The following is a 21,273-nucleotide window of genomic DNA, read 5'->3' as shown; positions in this document are numbered from 1 at the left end:
GTTCCTACAGTGAGAATTTCTATCTCATAAACCCTGTTATGGAAATATGGACTCCCTCAGTCAGAGATTGTCTGATATTAGCCTGGAAGGAATGCGTTTGCCTGAGCTCGTATGTGGCATGTTGTTGAGCGCTCGGATGAGAATGTGTACACATGTGTGAGAGAGACTTTGGGTGTCTCAGATGTTCTTCACAGTTCATCAGTGTTGACATCTGGCCAAACAGCTGGACTTATCTGGACACACACACACACACACAGTCCAGCCTTTCACAAGTGCTTCTCTGCTGTACTTTGCATCTGATCCCCCCTTCCTGTCCGTCTACTTTGTGTACAGTTGTTGTGCATTAATGCGTCTCTGTGTTTATGTTTGTAAATCTTGTTTAACTGTGAAAGCTTGTGACCTTAAAGCAGCACTGCGATGTGTGGCGTGTCATTTTACAGGACGTGTGTGTATTTGTCTCTGTGCGCCTGCCAGATAGGAAATGTGAACCGTGTGGACAGTATGTTGAGCTTTCTCGTACTTTAAGGCCAGCAAGTTGGTCATTCTCTCTGAGACTAATGTGTTTTTGCTATGGGAACAACACAGGGAAGCCTGCTGGAAAACCCACATGTGGAGTCTCATGGTGCATTCGTGGGGTGATGACAGATCAAGTAAATAATGATCACTTTGTTGAGAGCTCAATGATCAGGTCCCTGTATTTCTTCTTTGGATAACAGGAGCTACTTGACTTGCCGGCTAATAGCAGTCACACATTTCATAGCACGTGTTGAGGCTGTACGATCGGACCTTTTCAGTCTCTGTTCTGATAGCAAGCAACATTAATAAGTGACTGGAGTAATTTTGTGTGTGTGAGGGAATATTTAAAGCCTGATTTAATTAAACAAGCTTTTCTAACTTAGTAAAGCACAATATAACACATGAATACATATATCTTCACTGGCAAATGTTATGTTATGCCCAGTTTATAAACACAGAGCAGAATTGAATCGATTGGCTGCATTGTCCGTTATCCGATCCAGCTATTTGAGTCAGTCATGATCCGATATCCAATATTGGTATCCGTGCGTTCATAAGCATGTGCACATGCTTTAGACATGCTTTCGATTGAACGATATGATACATGACAAATGTGTCTTTTTCTAAATTATTTTCATGTCTTTATGAATAATTAGTATTATGTAATACTATACATGTGCATGTTATATTGTGTTATTGATATATATATATATATATATATATATATACTTGTCTTCTATGATGGTTAACTGAACTTTTTTAGGGTTTCGGACTTGGTTGGACAAAACAAGACTCGAGTTTTGGGAAATTGAAATTGTTCACTGTTTTCTGACATTTCGTTGTAAAAGTTAATTAACAAAATCAGTGGCAAAATAAATAAATAATTGTTATCAGCCCTAATATAAAGCTCTGGCTCTGTGGCTCAGTGGCATAGAAGCTGCATGGCTAATAACATGTTGCAGTGATTACAGCACCTCTTTTATTTTTCTTAGGGTGGTTTTAGGAGAAGAGGTGATTGAAGCACACTCCCCTCACCAAGAGTTGAATGTAATTATCATGGAGATGGGAATTTGAGATTTATAGCATTACTTTTATGTCTTTTGGATTTTTTGTTTTTTTTTGTTTGATACCCTGACCTCCCACCAGGACAGGGGGGAGGAAAACAAAGACATGTTTGCATTTTGCATAATGTATGTGCTCTCCAAGTTTACATTCTGTTCCAGCAGTGAACAATATCCTTGGACAGGACATTTAATAAAAACATAGCTTGAGCAACATAATGCAAAGGATTAATCCTTTGATGAAGCTGCATTACACTATCCAACATCTGCACAGTTGAACGCTGGCCAAAACACGTTGTGTGCTTCTTTTATGCAAAGATAAAATGAATACTCGCTATCTATGAGGGCAAATGATGTTAAGTGCATTAGACTGTACCCAAAATACACTCAGATTAACAAACGTGGATGGTATAAAACACCTGCCCTCCCCCTCATGTTCCACTAGAATTACTCATAACTTCAGAACAGCGACAAGCGCTCGCTGGCTCACTCAACAACAAGACGACGCAGAGAGACTGGCATCATTCTAATGATTTAAATGACAGTGTGCAATGCAGGGCGTTTCTAAGATGTCTTTTTCTAATATGTCTTTTTTAGCTATTTAAAAAAAAACTACTCTAAATGGACTTGAACCTGTGATTCTGGATGATCTGACTGCAACATGTGTGTATATTCACATACCAAGCGTATATATCTTTGAGAAATGTAATGGGTTTATCCGGATTGTTTGTCTTTTTTGTATATACCTTTATTTGCGTTCAATCTCGCAGCCATTTCCCAAAATATCCGACTGTTCATTTCTCACTCAATCTATACGTCTCTCAGACGTCAGTACTAATACAATCGCCTGTGATTCCTCTCCAGGACTGTTCCCGGCAGTGTTGAACCTGGCGTCCATGGCCGACATATCCTCTAATGCTACCTGTGGCGTCCTGGGCCCAGAGATGTTCTGTAAGCTGGTGGAACATGTACCGGGCCTGCCTGTTAGAAACCCACAGTGTCGGATCTGCAACCAGAGGAGTACAAACCCAATCGGTAAGAACATGTTCAAGCTTTATAGGCAAAACGATTACACCAATTAATCATGCTAGATTAGTTAATGAGTGCCAGATTGGCCAGATGTTAACTAATCATTTTGTCGAAAAAGATAATTGCCGAATGAAGAGAGGAATCAATCGCAACATGATAAGATGACAATACAAAAATTATCCTGCGATGATAATTCAAACAGCCGGCTAGGTCGTCACTCATTTAGTCGATCAATGATTCAGTTAATCTCATACAATCAACCAACCAGTTTTCCAGAGAAGCAGTTCATCTTTAACCAGCCATTGAGTCAACAAATGAGTCCAGTTAGCTTTAGTCAACCAGGATGAGAGGAATTAAAGACGGACAGGAAGTACTGCTGAAAAAAGAGGTAGAGGTAGGAGAGAAGGGAAAGCTTGAAAAGAGGGAGACAAAATGGGTCATTTTTAAACACGGCTCTCTCCATTAATACGAAGACTTTTATTTTTATTTTGAGAGATGAGCTGAATGAATGACCTTCTCACCGGTTACAGAATAGTTCCACATTAAAAAAAATATGCTTCTGATGTTTTTTGATGACAGCTGTCATAAGCGCTGGACACAGGAGACAGTTAGCCTAGCTTAGCATAATGGAGGCATCGTGAACCGGCTGGCTTGCTTCTGTCCGAGGGGAAAACGTTCTGCCCTCCAGGACCTCCAATACTCAATAATTAACGTATTGTATTTTTTGGGGTTAAGTGAAAAAACAACCTCATCCAATCTAGACACAATCATTTTCCAAAATGTTGAACTATTCCGTTCATATTTACCAGGAAGCAATTATTAAACTATTTTAATAGACAGGCTGATTTACTAAAAGACAAATATCTTGATATAAGTATTTTAGATGTCCTTTATCAACTTTATTCAGTTTTCTTTCTTAGCCCCAGAGGGAAATAAGAGAAGGAATCCTGTTAAAAAAAAGAAGAGAAAAGTATTTTTTATCAAAGGCTATATCTCTCATTTTGCTATCAATAGTTGCCATGGTTTTTTTCACATAAATGTCACACATTGACAGCTGCAGGTCAACCTGAAACAACACATCTTCAGTTAAAAATACGGACACGCGAAGACCCAAAACAATCCCGTACACACCGTATACTTAAAGGTTCTGCACACTGGCCTTTACTCTGATCCACTATGAATGTGGAAATATTCTTGTTCATCGAAAGCTATTGTGTGGAAAAGTGACCGTCGCCAGGAGTAGATTCTGCTCATTGGGAGACTTTTTAAAAATGTATTCAGAGGAGAAATATAATCATCTTAAATGGAAAGGATATCTATTATTCTTTTTGTACAACAAGGTGTGAAAAGTGTCCTTTTGATATCGGGCCTTGAATGGTTGAAATGTTAACATTTTATAGAACACATGGGAGAGGAACATTGTCCCCTCGGCTTGATTCAAGACTGCAATTATTTTTACATCACTTAAGTGTTAATTAAATTATTTATATGCCCCCCTCGCCTGTATCTCCCTCTCTCTCTCTCTCTCTCTCTCTCTCTCTGTGTATGTGTGTGTGTGTTTGTGTGTGTGTACAGAACAACATCCCATAGAATATGCCACAGATGGGACGAACCGTTGGTGGCAAAGTCCCTCCATCAAGAATGGAATGATGTACCACCACGTGACGATCACTCTGGACTTGAAGCAGGTAGCGCTGACACACGAAACAAACACAAAGAAGGCTCAAAACTAGAGATGCACCGATCAGGTTTTTGGTGCCGATCACCGATCACTGAAATCAGTATCTGCCAATCACCGATAATACCGATCACAGTGTCGATTGAAAGATTCTATTTATTGTGTAGCATTATTGCCTAGGACTATGAGGAAATACAACTCAAACATTAACCCTTGTGTTGCCTTCGGGTCATTTTGACCCGATTCAATGTTTAATGTCGGTGTTCTTTCGGGAGTCAACAAACAAACATAAAGTACCTCACACTTAAACTTGGAAAACAATATTAATTCTAATAATTTTCTGGAGATTTTAATAGCTGGGGTCATATTGACCTCAAGGGTAAAATATGTTAGTAAATATAAAGGTAACAGGAGGGTTAAACATTGAATCGGGTCATATTGACCCGAAGGCGACAGGAGGGTGAAACATTGAATCGGGTCAAATTGACCCGAAGGCAACACAAGGGTTAAAGAAATTACCGATTTCTTTAAACATTTCTGACTTTTACTTTGAAAAATGTCCTAATTGATACATTAAAATTGTTTGATTGCTATTGTAGGGGAGTTCAGATATGTATGGAACACATCTGCATTATTCATTTCCTGGAACTCTTGGGGAAATCCATTTACAGGACTTTTTGTAACATACAAAAGTACTCTTCCTTGGTACAGTAAAAATGTTTTAATTTTAGCATAATTTAAGCTAAATCTCAGAAACGATCTATAAAGATACAAAATCAGTTCATTGTTTACTTTTATATGTTAGTGTATGATTTGTCGACATCATATTTTGAAAAACGGATGTTGTTTCACGTGGTTCTTTCCGCTAACTTTGCAAAACCGGATGTTGTCACTTAAATCCTTCCGCTAACTTTATCAAAACCATCGCGCGCTCCCGATCGAATGTGTTTACCGTGAGCATCAGTCTCTAGGGGCAGACATGTGAGTGTCGGCTGAGTTGACGCAGTGATTCAACTCGGGGGACGGGGACGCCGCTCGGTGTGTGAAGATCCCCTCGTGGACCTCTCACTCTGCAGCCCTCGCCGGGCGCATTTACTCCGTTGCGGTGCGCGGCGATTGAAACGTCTGATAGTTCTCGCAGATGTTACGTCATCTGATCGGCCGTTTTGATCGGCCGTTTTGAGAACGCCGATCAAAACCGATAATGGGAATATCGGCCGATATGGATCGGTGCATCCCTACTCAAAACTGTCAAACCAATATTCTTTCAAGAGCTTTGAGGTTCCTGAGAATACTCATTTGTGTTACAGGTGTTAAGGTTAAAGGTTTGACTTCAGTCAGTGCAGTACAAACACCACACACATTAGCATTTTAGAATATACCCAATGAAGGAAAAAGACTTGTGCTCTGTATATACAACTTCACTCTCCTTCTCCTCGTTTGCCCAAATCACTTTACCTCGTGAGGCAGCTGAATTCATGAGATCACACAAGAATCATGAGATCATGTAATCCGTCATTTCGCCGCAAACTAGGAACACTATGCTTATTATTGTATTGATGTCCACATGTATTTTCGAGAGGTTTACTCCAGCCTTAAACTAATACTTCTGAGATTCAAACATGCAGTCCCCGCAGCATTGACAGCTGGCTTCTTCCTCACGAAGAATGACAGCTGTGGTCGTCTTGGATTTGTCTGCAGCAAAGGATTTTAACGGTGACTCGTCATTTGGAATCCACTGTAACCGCCATGAATCAAACCTGAACACATCTCCATTGTCCCGGATGAGTCAAACTTTTTTTTTCTTCACAGCATCAACAACATGAATAACTTGATCAGTTCACTGAGAGGTGCCCGGTACTTTATGGAGGGAAATTTCTTTCGTGGGAATGATTTTTTTTTAATGCTGGTTGATTTCAACTCAGACCTTCTGTGAGATAATGATGACGAGGCTTGGCCTGTAGTCTTTTACCACAGCTTCTGCGTTGTAAACACATGTGATATCTCTTTTTTCTTCAAATTATAAATGTTTCCTTCTGATTTACGAACAATTGAACGTTTTGACGAGATAATAATACGTTTAGGTCAACAAATTCACACAACATTGGTCCCAATACGGCCTTTCTTTCGAAAGTCCCGAACACATTAAAAGCACCTCATTTGACATGCAATTGATGGAGAACCATATTTTAGGAAAAGGTTGCTATGTCTGCAACATTTTTGTATTTCAGATAACCCTTAACACCTCTTTCAAAACATGATATATATGATATGAATGAAAGTTTAACTAGATAGTGTGAATTCTGCGTCATAGATCCACGAGATAGACTCGCTCTGTTGGAGTTGACGCCTCTAGATCCAAGTAGATCTTTACGGACTGCCCTTGATCTTGCCTCTTCAGAGCAGTAATCTGTTAGTTATTTTTCACACTCCCATTTGCTCCTATATGTTCACCGAACACTTCCTGCCACCATGAAACCATAATCACAGTCTTCTTAGATTACATAAACACACCAGCCTGCATGTTGTCAATCTCATGGTAATTAGAGCAATTAGTTAATCATTTAAACAATGTTTCTTTGTTTTGACATCGAAAATAATTTAGCCTGCGACTGTTATTTCAGCCGAGCTGAAATTGGTTGAACTAACCTTGCTATCAATCAGTTCGTAAGCATGTGTGTCACTCTTTAAATAATTGGTTTTCATTTTTGATTTGAAGGGCTTGGCAGGGATCTCAGTGATTGAGGGGCTGTGTACCGGCATGGGAGGATTTAGGACATCTAGTTTAGTTAAGAAGTGCGATTAAACAGATTACAGCGCCAGAGAATAATTATATGGATGTCTTGAGAATAAAACTAATGAGGGTGAGAGACTTTAGTTCACCAGAAGCCCTCAGTTCATTCAGAGAAGCCTTTGAAAAATTGCTTTTACGGTTAAAACTGATTCATTTTAGAATAAAAAGTCCAATATTGCAGATGAAAATGCCTTAATAAAATATGAACCTAAAGTAACACACATTAACAAGAACTCAATAACCACTTTAGCATCTCATGTAAATTCATATTTCTCAAGCTGAATGTGCCATTCACAATTGATCAAATAAAGTATAATTTTGTGATCTCAAACTCAAATTTTCTTTTCTCAACCAACTACAAAATAGCATAATCTTCACACTCTCTCATCCTAAAATAATTAACACGGAAAACATTTCTTAAAATGTAGGTTTTTTATGTGCAATTTTTGCAAATAGCATATTTCACAAAGAGCTGTATCCCTCAGAATCAAATCAATATGAGACGACTAATATCTCTTTCTTTCCTCCTTATTTTTTTCCAAATTGTAATCTTTTTACTCGTATACTTGTGTTATGAACTTAAACACGGTCAAAACAGACAGCTGGTTGTTTGTGCCACGTGTCAGGTTAAACAAAACAAGACCAACAATTACAATATAATAAAACAAGCTTTGAATCCTGTCTATGGGATTTGAATACTAATGTGACAACTAAATATTGGAACATTTTAGGTCAGCCTCCCATTATTCCTTTTGAATTTAATTAAATTCAGAGGCAGAGAGAAAGAGAGCAGAACAATAGTGAGAAGCAAAAGTGGGGTGAGATCTATTAATTTTTTTGCCAACCATCACATCCGTAGAATATAATTATATCTCCGGACAGGAAGTAGAGGAGCGCCATCTTGACATGTTAATGACTTCAGGCCCATCAATCACACCTTTCACCACGGTGGTGTGGCTGCAGAATATACACGCATACATGGTTTTTCTCACACACACACACACACACACACACACACACACACACACACACACACACACAGCTGGATAGGGACTATGGAAGAAAGAAATCCGTCTCTCGTTCCATTTGTCATGAGCAGGTTCTTTAAAAGCTTTTTAATACCGGCGTGATTTTTCCTCAATGACCACCTACTGAGCCATCTCAGCTCTAACTATCCTCTTACACATTCACAGCAATGTATGATAAGGATTTAGACCTTTTGGGGGGGCGGGGCAGTCCTTTTTCCATCCCAACCCATTTAGTAGACCGTATAGAGTTATTAAGTGATGAAGATTTTGGGAACAAATACGGGAAAAATTTGTTTTTTTCCCCAACAGGCGATAGAAATAATGAAAATATAGTATAGTTCCATTAAATGTTTAGCCCTTTCATTAAGTAACTCTCTTTTTTATTACTTCAATCAATTTTGTATCGATAAATGTAACAGTAGATCGAACGCTCGTCTGAATTGCAGTGATGGACTGTAGCGTCGACGCCATTGTGTCCGTGCGTGTATGTGTTTGTGTACATGTGCATTCTTCAGTGGGTGTTTTGTGTGTGTTTGTGTATTTGTATGTGTGTGTGTGTGAGTCTTGATCAGCCCAACGGAAAGCTTTTTACCCTCTAGTGCGATGAATTTCCCCTGTGACCTCAGTCATCTTACTCAGAAAATGACAGTGGCCTTGCACGTTTGTGTGTGTGTGTGTTTGGTGTGTGTGTGTGTGTGTGTGTGTGTGTTATCGCCTCTGACATCACCACCCTCATTTCCTCTCCTGTTATTGTTGAGGCTCTCTGGATGGAAATACTAAATAATGAGAAAGAGTGGAAGCTGAGGGTCCGTGTGTGTGTGTGTGTGTGACAGAGGGAGAGAGAGGGAGATAGACAATTTAAGTCTGTATATGTTCTTTATTATTTTGAGATTAATTCTTGAATTGTAATTTTGCATCTGACTTGACAATCAAAGTCTTCTGCAGAAACCTGTAGAAACAGTGTCACGAGAGCTCAGTTACTACATTGTTACGATTTCATTTACAGTTACATAAATCATAATCACCATCAGTTATTCCATATCATACAAAGGTTTCCCAGCTGTGTGCTACCAATGTGGAAAGCCTTGAGTTGCCTTATGCCTAGGCATTAGTTTGCATATAAATGAGAAAATGACTAGTTAATTCATACTACTTTACCATGAGGGGTTAACCTCGCTTCGCGTGGCAACAATCTGTTGTCAGCTTCAGAGGTTAAATTGCGGTTATTATGGAAATGCAGCATCCAGTTTTATTGATGGACAGTTTGCTCGCCGTGGTCAAATCATTCACCGGCTCTGCTCTCTGGGGGCGGGAGGAGAACCTGGCCGAGTGATTGGGGCCCTGAAAGAGGCTGTCAGTCACAGGGCCGCCATTATCCACAGCTCTTAAATACCTCAGCATACGAGCGGCGGAACGGTTCCACAGGACTACAGATTGCAGGTTTCGGGGGTCCCGGTTTCGATTGGGTTTGTTGTGCACATTCAGGAGAAGAAAAAAAAGCCATAGCACTTATTACCTTCGCATTGAAAATGCGGAAGGTAATGTTTTGATCGGCGTGTATTTATTTCTTTATTTATTTATTTGTATGCGTGTTATTCGCATAAGTAAAAAAGTATTAAACCGAATCGCATGACATTTGGTGGGATGATTGGTTATTATCCGGGGACCATTTTATTAGATTTTGGGATCGATCGGGTCAAAGGTCATGGTCAAGGTCATGAAAAGGTCAACAACTTCTTTTTACCAATTGGCATGCAAATAATGCCAAAATGTTCATAATTCAATGCCCAATCTTGTGATATGCGAAGGTATGCGCTCTACCGAGTGCCCATTCTAGTTTTATACATGAGATGCTAACAGTAGAAACTAGGACCAGCGCATTGACCTCACGGTGTTTATCGAGGCTCTGGGTCACGATGGCGTTAACAGCGTAAACATCCACATGCGGGCGGTGCAAAGCAGCTGCCATGAGCTCGCCAGGGGGTCACGCTCACGTGCACTAAGGACCAGCCACGCTATCTGAACAAAGCTAGGAGAAGCTGGGATAACCACACACACACACACACACACAGAGGGAGAGCAACTTAATTCTCTGTTGTTTTCTGCTATATTAATGCTCTCAATGTCGTCTTTGAGTGTCAATAGAGATAACTGACCTCTTCATTACCAGCTCTTTAAAGAGACCACGAGATAAGCCATTGCCGGAGAAATAACTGGAGTTGTTGAATGTTGATGTTCTGTTAAAGGCTTTTTCTTTGTTGTTGTTCCTTTGACTGACTAACTGTAACCACGTACACCATTAGCCCCACCCATTTCCACATTAACTACGCTACAGTGAGTTTTACACGGCAGGAAATGACGCAAAGATCATTAAAAAGCCACTTTCAGCGAAACGGTTGGACATGAACAAACAGACCGATAAACAGGCCTATGACAGTACTCTACTATTCATTTACATTGATTAGAATATCCAGATCACTGAATATTGCTGCTTTAAATCTCATCACAGTCCAATTCACCTCAGTCAAGAGTCAGTGTCCTGCTCAAGGACACCTTAATAAGGCAGATGCTTGATGCTGGAGGACTCGGTGAACCTTTACCTTTAATAGCTTCATAGCATATTTCTATGCTTGGATGAAAATGGAAAACATCTTATAATAGACATTTTGTGCGCTAAACATTTACCATTGCAAACTGCCATGGGACACATATTTTAAACTTAAATAGAGTCATATTTTGTACTTATAATTATAATCCGAATATGAGACGGTCAGAGAAGAAGAGAGAAGGTAAATGAAACATCTGCTGTCCCCGATGAAACTTTGTTGGTCTGTGTTTGACAGTAGCTCGTGCCAAAGCAAGAATGGGGGAGAGATTGCAGCATCTGGTGTTTTATGTGGACTAAAGCCTATTTAAAAAGCTTGAGGCTAAATTATGATCAAGTCTGTGAACGAGCCTGTTTGTTTGTGCACTTGTTTTATTTCTGTGTGTAACTGTCTTTTTGGGGGTTCAGACCAAGAGGCAGACTGAAAGAGAATAGAGTTACAGACCAGGACGTATCTCAGTCGCCCAGAGGCCGTTGTCTATAGAAGCTGCGCTCCACCAGCCGCTCCTCTCTTTAAGCCAATGTGGAAAACAAAATCATTTGTCTCTGCTTTTTATATATCATTTCTCTTTTTTTGACTGCAATTTGGTTAACAATTGAACTTTATTCTAATGTGTTTCCTGCAGAGCTGTCGAGAGACTGTCATTCAAAAATACTGCAGCATCCCCTGAAATTGTTTTTCGTGGCAATAGCAAAGCGATCTTTCCACGAGATGACTGTGAGGCTCCAGTGAATTTCTACCGCTTGTTTGCCTGCTCCTTTCTTGGCAATCGGGGATGCTGGATGATTCACACTATTTTGAATTTGGCCAAAAGATACTTTATTAGTCCGGAGAGATGTTCACACTTTTTCTCTTGAAGTGGCGGTGAATGTTCACGCGAGCGCATCCCAGCTCTGTTGTTCTGACGGCCTTTTGGGTTTCCGTTTCATTCTGATCTCATCCCACTTGGTTTCTGATCTGTCTTGTGTTGTTTTTGTGTGTGCTAACTCTTTTCTAATTAACTGCGGTACTAACTAGAATTGGGGTTTGATGCCAGTTTATCTGGCCAGATAAATGTGAACACGTTGCCATGTGAATGGCCTGTAAACACCAGCTGTTCAGTATAACCACTGTCACCGCATGTCCAAATCACGCTCAGACTAAATGGATTCTTCACAGTTCATTTGATTGTGGGCAACCCGACCAGACTGGACACGGGGCTTAAATGCACTGATTGAGCATTAAAATAAACACTTTAAATGCGCTGCTACGCTCAAATATGTGCAAAAAGTCATTCCCTGGCATTTCAAGACGATTTCCTGTTAATTATGTAAGATTGCTCAAATAAAACGCCTGAGAACTCTTTCGAAATTAATATTCATTTGTTTGGTTTGGAGTATTCAATTCCCTGGTGAGATGTAACAATTGTAGACACTCGTCACATCCACAGATAAAACACCATTTTGTCGCCTTTATAGACTTGTGAATACTTTTTTGCTCAACTCCTCTGCAATTGCAACACGTCTATAATGTGCAAAATAGAACTGATTAAATTAGTCAGTCATTTGAGAATCACGTAATTATTCATCAGGGCAAGAAAAAGAACATATAAGAGAGCATGCATGTCAGCTGTGTGCCCTCTTTTCAGACTAGACCAGAAATCAAAAGAGTTACATTATGATTTGGTACTCTTGGTCGCATTAGTTTTTTTTCTTCTTCTATGTAGACAGACACATTTAATTTGACTCCCTCTTGGCATAAAGTAGTAATGTCATCGTTTATAATTTAGGCTATGACTCTAAATTCTTTTTTCAATTTTATTAATGAAAACAAAATTTAGTTTAGAAATCACATTGACATAATTAGTTTCCCCCGAAAGGAAAGACTAGTTCTGATTTCAGTTGGACTTGTAATGAAAACCGGCCTCTAAGTAAGATGACGGGATGACAACAATATTTCCGTGCTATTGTGCAAATTCAGTTTTAGAGATTCCACATTTGTTATTCATTTTTTTTGTTGGCTATGCCTTCTTTCACCGGTGAGATAGGCCCACATATTCCACACCAGTCAGCAGTAAAAAATAGAACATGAGTCAGAAAACTCCATTTCAAAAAATGTGATTACATACCAAACGCTGGTAATATGGTCCGTTCATGAGTTATGGCATAAACTCATCGTAAACATACCTGCCAGACATTAAATATCACAGATGCAAGATAAACATTTATTCACGAACCCTTTTGATTTCTTGTTGTTGTTTCTTCTTGTTGGTCTTTATTTGTTGATGCTTTGTCGAGTCTAAAAGGCAAAAGAAATCTCTCGTGTGAGCCCAAATCTGATCAAAACATAGAATATCACACTGCAAACTTACACACACGCACGCACACACGCACACACACATACACACACGCACACCCACCCACACAACTGCACAAACATTGCATTAGTTAACTCTGTTCATCTAAGTTTAGCTGTTGGAGCTGCCTAGCTGTCCCAAAGCTGTCACCATACTACACGATACTGCTGAGAGCCCTCTTACACACACACGCACACACACACACACACACACACACACACACACACACACACACACACACACACACACACACACACACCTACACACACACACACACACACACACACATCCGACCTTGGTGGGAATACAAGTAACATTGACTCTTTGTAGGGGGTTTGAATGACTGCTATAAGGTTACCCTGAAATACACTTTCTCTCTCTCACACACACACACACACACACACACACACACACACACACACACACACACACACACACACACTCACTTGGTAGCTTTCTCCCTATTCTAATTGCTGCAATGTGACACTGCTTCCCACATCACGGGAATAAAAAAAGATATACTCTGAGAGATGGGGTGAAAGACAGGGCGGAGGAGAGAGACAGGGAGTCAGCATTTGACCCCCATCCAATGTGTGTGTGTGTGTCTGTCGAGTGATCAAACTGAAGGAAATTCAGTCGAAACACTAATAGTTGGATTTTTATTAACAAATAATCAGTTTTCATTTCATATATTCAAAAGCTGAACATTAGGAAACTTCAATGCCTGATTCTGTATAGCCTCTGTACGGTGCCATCAAATAATCCCTTAATGGGACATAACACAAGAGGCGCTGATGGAATTTTGAATGCCTTCTGATGCTATCCCACAATGCAATGTGCGACATTAGATTGGTCAGTGATGACTCAAAAAGGTGGTGGTTAGCAGGTCCGTCTTTCAATCCCCGCCCTAGGCGATGTGTCCTTGAGCAAGACACTTAACCCTTAATTGCTCCCTTTAGCTGTGTCCACGGTGTATGAATGTAACATGATTGAAACTCAGCTAAATGAAATGTAATGTAGATTTTAAAAGGTAGTTTAAACCAATCTAATCCCTTTAAACTGTCCATTTATTTGTTTTGCTGAAAGTTGTCAAAAAAGAAACTTACTGACCTGAACTTGATTTCATATCAGCAGATCCAATAAAACTTAGATGGCAGCGAGAACAATTGTTCGGTATCACAATGGGTATAAATTGAGCATTCAAATGAAGAAAATAACCAGCGTGATCTGTGAAACCAAAGTTGTTCTGCTGGTTCCTGTGTATGACATGTAAACACTGCTTTTCATTCTGTCTATCCTCTCTGTGTTTTCCAGGTTTTCCAGATCGCTTATATGATCCTCAAGGCAGCCAACGCACCTCGGCCAGGTCAGCCTTCTGCTTCCTAGTTTGTGTGTTTCAGGTCTCAATATAACGGCTATGTGATTAAAAAGCCAGCGAGAGACTTATTTTCAGTATTGAATGGTGAAATGCAGATTTGAAAGCCTTTTGATTATATGATCCTCCCACAATGTTCCAATATGTTCCAATATTTTTACTTAAACATTTTGAATGGTCATGACGTGCCAATTGTGCTTTGAGTTTAAAACCCCAGCATCCAAAACATCAAGACCCTGATAACTTAATATCTGTACATGTTACTGTGCTTCTCTCTAAGTTACTAAGCAGCATTTACCTTAACTAACGCATTTGGAGATAAACCAGGACGTCAAATTCCATCTGATTGTCTCCCTTTGAGTTTGAGTGTTGATCAGCATTCCTCACAATAGATCATCAAACCCCTTAAGAGCTTATGAGGGGTTTACTCACCCATTTAAAACTTCTACATTTGTTATCGTGTTTCAAAGACAACTGAAGGAGCATAAAACCACAAGATGTTTCAACACTAGACTTGTAAATGAAAATGCAGAAAGATGGTCAAATGTTATGCATCAGCCAATGTACATGTTTAAATACAAAAAACAACTGTGAAGTCCTGATAGTTGCATAGTTTATGTGGTGTTGGTAGCAGTCTGCATGTATTATGTGTATTTTGCTTTTAATTTTTTTTTTTTACATCAACTGGACTCCTCACATATTTAATCGAGCTGTAATTTCACAATTTTGGTCTAAGATATTGATAACTTGAATGGAATTGAATGTTCTGTCCATTTTCTATGTATTTTAAGTAGGGTGACCTAAGCACAGCCTTGAAATTGTCCATCATAATCTCTTATTGATCTTTACTCCACATCACACGTTTGAAGCATTCCTTCATTATTCTCCTCACCACGGTTTTGTCCACAGGTAATTGGGTCTTAGAGCATTCAATTGATGGTGTGACCTTTGAACCCTGGCAGTACTACGCCATCACAGACACAGAGTGCCTGACGAGGTTCAACATTAATCCGCGGACTGGAACTCCATCCTACACCAGAGATGATGAAGTTATCTGCACATCTTATTATTCCAAGATTCATCCTCTGGAGAACGGAGAGGTAACGTCTGTAGCTTTAGAAGTTGTTGCACTGCCACTGTAATCATTCGTAGAGTTGGGTTCAGTCTTGGGTTGATTTGGATGGCGTAGATTTGGTGAGGCTGTAAGATTTTGATGGAGCAGGTGCGAAAACAATCCAAATCAGGGAGGCGAGGCAAAGGTTGGAACGTTACGGCCCGGAGGTGAATGAGATGATGTGAGAAAGAGAGTGATGTTGTGATCGGTGGACACACTAAGTGACTGATGAGAAGGAATGAGGGCTCCAGTAGGTGTGCAGGCTGGGGATGGTGAGGTCACAGAGGTGTCAGACTTACAGCCACCGAGCAATCAGCAGAATATGAGTTAACAAGACACAACATCAAACTAGATAATCAACGCAAATAACATATCAAATGGAAAAGTGTAAAATAAGGAAATGTTACAGTTTTCACATTAATTCCTAGATCAGAGCGTGTTTACTCTACTGGTAGTGTGGTTTAAATCACCGTTGGAAAACACGCACACATGTTCACACCACTGTGTACTGCTGTGTTGCTTGGATCAGCGATGTTTGTGAGAGCATGCAGGAAGAACGGAGGCCAAGCCTGCTATTACTGACATTAATGAAGAGGAAGAGGACTGTGCAAAACACACTCACACAAACACACACATGCAGTAGAAACAAACTAATCACACGTCTACATCTCCCACACAGGCCACTAATTGTAGATGCCTGTCTGAATATGTATACGCATTTACATGGGTGCTGTTGTGTGTGTGTGTGTGTGTCGCCAGTATGCATGTGTTCAGTGTTTCTTCCCGTGTGTGTGTCCTGCGGGGGAGCACTAGAGGGGGTGCGAGCTGGGAGATGTCAAGAGCTGCAAGCATCGACTGAGGTGTCTGAATATGTGTGTGTGTGTGTGTGTGTGTGTGTGTGTGTGGTTGACAGCTCCCTATCCGTCTGATCACAGTGAAACCGTAATGAGTCGTAGGCGATGTGTCACAGCATCGCACACACACATTCACAATGTCACCCCACCGCTCATCACACACGCGCACACATACACAACCTTCTCCTTCGCTACTTCCAAGTGTGCAGCTTGCACCCATCAAGTGTTTCCCCTTTACACACACACACATACACACACACACACACACACAGTCAGCCCACTCTGTTCGACTTTTTTGCAGATCACAAATGTTGCTTTTGGCCGCATTAGTGAGACAGACAGATGGACAGGCAGACAGGACCTCACACTCTTTGTGGCTGCCCGTCGATTATTGGGGATGCCGAATATAAATTCAGAATTTGTGTTCAACATTTAAAAGTAGAGCAAGGCAATAAAATCCCAAATGTCAGTTTCTATGTTTGACAAAATTAAAAGCCCACGCGTGTCCATGTTTCTCTGAGGAGCCATGATGCAGAGCTGGTCAAATCCTGCCACGTCTTTCCTTAACGTCTTAAGGACCTTCCTGGACAAAAGGAAAGGAGCCCAGTGTGCAAGAGCACGTCCTCTGAGCAGTGGTTGACTGAGGGCTGTCACATTGTGGAAGAAAGAGGGAAAACTGCCCTTTGTTCCAGTTGGTCCACTAATGGGTGTTTGCATGTGTGCCCAGAGACACGTTATGTGTGCTTGCAGTAAAAGAGGAATCGGATAGGAGTTATTTTCTTGTTAAATTTTGTTGTTGTTGCTTTGCATCAGTCCATGTTTACCTGAGTAGATGGTAAGTTCCAGTGAACCAATCACCAGTCTCAGAGCCCATCAGGTCTGAGGACTATTTCTGGGGTCTGGGTGTAACGAGCAGATATCCAAGCCAAGACTTTATCTTCTGTGCGCTGCTCATTGTTTACAATCTGAGGAGTAACTTACCATGCAAGGCTGGGGTTGGAGCTGAGAGGTGACGGTTACGACCGGATTGTAAACAATAAATGGCTCGTTAGACAAGAGGCGATTGGTTCTGAGATTGTATTGGACAATGGGTTACACCTTATTTTGTTCTCCACCATGTGCCTGCATTCAACCATAGCCTGCTCAAATGTGATTGGTTCATACTACTCAGACTACAAACAGAAACCACGACCCGTACCGACGCCTTGTCTCGTTGCTTATGAATGCAGAATCTGTTGAAAGAGATTATAGCCCATGACTGTCAGGAAGCGGCTCACCGTGAGGCTACAGGCTTTATCTGTTCATTTGTAACTCTTTAATCAAATGGTTTTTTTCAGCCTGTTTATGAACTTCAGTGAGTTCATTTGAATTTTTAGAACAAAAGTGTGTCTGAATGTGTATGTTTGTTCTCTGGCGTCACTGAGGAAGCTGCTCACTCCATCACCACGACCATCTGCCACTGCAGGACACTAAAATTACCTTTCATGTTTGTCTCAGTATAAATGCTGTTAATTGTCAGAACTTACCCGTCTGTGTGTCCGTCTGTCCGTCTGTCCGTCTGTCTACAGATCCACACGTCTTTGATCAACGGCCGGCCCAGTGCAACTGACCCATCCCCGACCCTGTTGAACTTCACCTCCGCCCGCTACATCAGGCTGGTGTTTCAGCGAATCAGAACGCTGAACGCCGACCTCATGACTCTGACACTCCATGACACGAAGGATATGGATCCCATCGTGACGAGACGGGTGAGGCATACGTTTGGTTAAGTCATCAGATATTTGATCATGCGTGTGACTCAATGCTACCAGATACTAAATCCTCGCAGTGACTAACTCAAACTTGAACTGTTTAGGTATTACTCTTATTAGTTTGTCGTAATGTATTGTTTCTTTCGGCATATACTTCCTGTGATGATGGTCTGTCGTTGTGGATGTGGAGCGGGTTAGTTCCCAGCTCCTCCTGCCTACATGTTAAAGTATCTTATGTACACATTGAACCCCATGTTGCTCCCGATAGTCGGCACAAGGCCAGCACCTTGCGTGGCGGTTCATGGACAAACTGAAACCTGCTCTGTTAGCGCATCACCATGACACCATTTGTGAGTTCAGAATATCTATGTTTCCATCACCACTGATATAAGAGAGCACAGTCTGATAATGATGTCGCTTAAACCGCTAAGACGCCAATAGCGTCTTCCTCATTATAACGCGTCCTCGTTCTCTCTCTTCTCAGTACTTCTACTCTATTAAGGACATCTCAATCGGAGGGATGTGTATCTGTTATGGCCACGCCAAAGCTTGTCCACTCAACACTGCCACAAAGGTAAAATACTTAACTCTGTATCTCTCAGTCCACGTAACAATACAGCCACAGGAATGGAGCTCCTCCATGAACAGTTGCAAAGACCGCCCTCAGGCGCCAGCTTTTTATCTACCGCCCTGTATCAAACTTTCTGTGTCTGTGTCTGTGTGTGTGTGTGTGTGTGTGTGTGTGTGTCTGCAGGGGACACAGGTGACACAGTGAAGCATTGTCTCACGTGTCACTTCAAACAGTGGAGTGTTTGATACCAGACACCTGATCTTTCTCTGTCTTGCTCACTAGACATACACACACACACACACACACACACAAAGAGCCTTGTGTCCTTTACATGTCCTGAGGCTGAACCACGAAGACTAACTCAGATGTGACACAGGTGTCTGGTCCCTCGGTGATGATGTCATTCACAATACGTTATGTCACTGATGTGTAAAGAGCTCCAGTTTCTTTTTCTTTTATATTCCTTTTCATCTCTCCAGGCCATATTGAAGGTGTATTTTAAATCACCTCAAAAAGGCGAACCAATTATGACAATTTATTTTTCAAAAGAAGTTTTTGCAAAAAGAATTACAAACCATATTTGACCATTTTTCCAACCTGTGTACTTAGATTACATCCACTTTTAGTACAAGGATAAATTAGATAGATAGATAGATAGATATATACTTTATTAATCCTCAAGGGGACATTTTTCAAAATCTACTGTGATTTTAAACTTGCTGGAACAGTAATACAACATTTAACATTTATTTCATTTCATTTTATGTCCCTGTCAAATCATGCTCAAACATCCAAAATTAGGTTACATAAAAATACACACTGTATTATAAGACATGTACTAAAATTGGTAGCTGCCTTGAAAGGGATTTAAAATGACAACATCTGGAAAACACTGCTTAAGAACATATGTTTGGTTCTCATGTTCAAATGTAAGTAAAATAATGTATTTTACAGTCTAAATCACTTACTTTGAAATGCGTTTTTACTCTGGAAGTTTGTAAATATGAATGTTATATATCAGAGTTACAATTGACTGTCCTGCTCTGTTCCCAACAAAACATTGAGCTCCTTTACTTTGATAGATGTTCATGTCCATCTGTGCAGTAAAGACCTGGGCGGACATGTAGGATCTAAAAAAGGTGGAGGCCCGTGAGATGATTTGTTGATGATCTGCAGAACATTTGTTCAGATGCTTGCTCAGCACAAAGACGGCCTGCAGCCAGAGCTGTGGCGTCGTGTCTCAGATAAAAAGGGCAAATTCACTCGTGCCAACAAATCCAAAGTTGGCTCTCGCTGTACTGTTCTCCTCTCAGTTAAATCTGGCACCCTCTACACATCAACCAGTTTTCAGAAAGTCTTAAATTGAATTACTGAACCTTGAATTTGGCAAATTTTCTGATGCATTCATTTACTGTGTTTAGTTTTTAATTTATTTTCTCTCCTGGGAAAGTTATAGTGAACCCAATTGTTGACGACCGACTAGCTTTCATTGGCGTTGGCTTTTCTGTGAATACATTGTTGTTTCAATAGGTCATGCAGTTTGATAACTACCTGTTTGCAGTCCTCCATTTTCACAGCCAACAGCTAACATTGCCATAGGTTGCATTGATTTGCATTATGATGCATTCATGCTCTACTCTGTAAAACATACTAGTGGGCAATGCTAAATGTTTTTGGCAAGACATCTGGATAAATAGTCGTTTCTATTGCTAAATAAAATAGATGAGGAAATTATGATATCAATATTATGTTACACTTACTAGCACTAGCTTTAAGCAGCTTATCATACATAATTACAACTTTTTTTCAAAGCTAGTATTTAAATACAAGTATGATCATTTATTTAGCAGGTTGTAACCGACATGTTTAACCCTCATCCCACCAACATATTTAACATACAATGACTGCCGACTGTGTTCCGTAGTCCTCGTAGGATTTTCAGATAGTTACAGTTGATTTTAACATTGTGTATAATAAAAAGAGGCAAAGCACATAGGACATCTCTGTCTGCTCCACCAAGCCTGTTTGAATACCTTCATCCTCACAATTGTATGCAGGGTTTAGCTCCATGTATATCAAGCCAAGGGACAAACATTTTGAGATGTATGTATTTGTCGTTCAGATTGTAGCAACACTGGAAATCAAATTTGACACTGACTGTGATTGTTACCACACTAACCCAAAAGACAATCCATGGATTTAAACACCGTTGCTCATGTCTGTTTAATTGACAAATTTGTGAACCTTTTTTTCATGCATTCTTGTGTGTGTGTGTGTGTGTGCGTGTAGAGGTTTAGCTGTGAATGTGAACACAACACATGCGGGCAGAGCTGTGATCGCTGTTGCCCTGGTTACAACCAGCAGCCCTGGATGGCAGGAACCTTCCTCACTCGACATATCTGCGAGAGTAAGAGAAACACAACGACAAATTACACACTCAACTTACACACCATTACCCAGAATTCCTACTGAGCCAAAAACCAACAGTCACTTTTTAACCCTTTTTTCCCAGAGTTCTCTTGCTACCGTCGGTGCCCACTGTATGTGTATTGTAATGTAGC

At 40.5% G+C, this 21,273-nt stretch overlaps 1 protein-coding gene across 5 annotated transcripts in view; it reads left to right on the top strand.

Annotated features, from left to right (window-relative positions):
* lama2 (laminin, alpha 2) overlaps window positions 1-21,273 on the top strand; it is a 170,330-nt gene that overhangs the window by 33,469 nt on the left and 115,588 nt on the right. For all 5 annotated transcript variants that reach the window (XM_056427389.1, XM_056427388.1, XM_056427387.1 and 2 more), the window contains exons 2-8: window positions 2,442-2,612; window positions 4,182-4,294; window positions 14,362-14,413; window positions 15,332-15,522; window positions 17,959-18,138; window positions 18,626-18,715; window positions 21,002-21,119. In XM_056427389.1, the coding sequence (XP_056283364.1) occupies window positions 2,442-2,612; window positions 4,182-4,294; window positions 14,362-14,413; window positions 15,332-15,522; window positions 17,959-18,138; window positions 18,626-18,715; window positions 21,002-21,119 (915 nt within the window). The remainder of the gene's footprint in view (window positions 1-2,441; window positions 2,613-4,181; window positions 4,295-14,361; window positions 14,414-15,331; window positions 15,523-17,958; window positions 18,139-18,625; window positions 18,716-21,001; window positions 21,120-21,273) is intronic.

The sequence above is a fragment of the Pseudoliparis swirei genome, chromosome 12, assembly GCF_029220125.1.
Source record: "Pseudoliparis swirei isolate HS2019 ecotype Mariana Trench chromosome 12, NWPU_hadal_v1, whole genome shotgun sequence".
Classification (NCBI taxonomy): Eukaryota; Metazoa; Chordata; class Actinopteri; order Perciformes; family Liparidae; genus Pseudoliparis; species Pseudoliparis swirei.
Note: the sequence above shows the minus strand (reverse complement) of the source record. Positions and strands in the feature narration are given on the sequence as shown.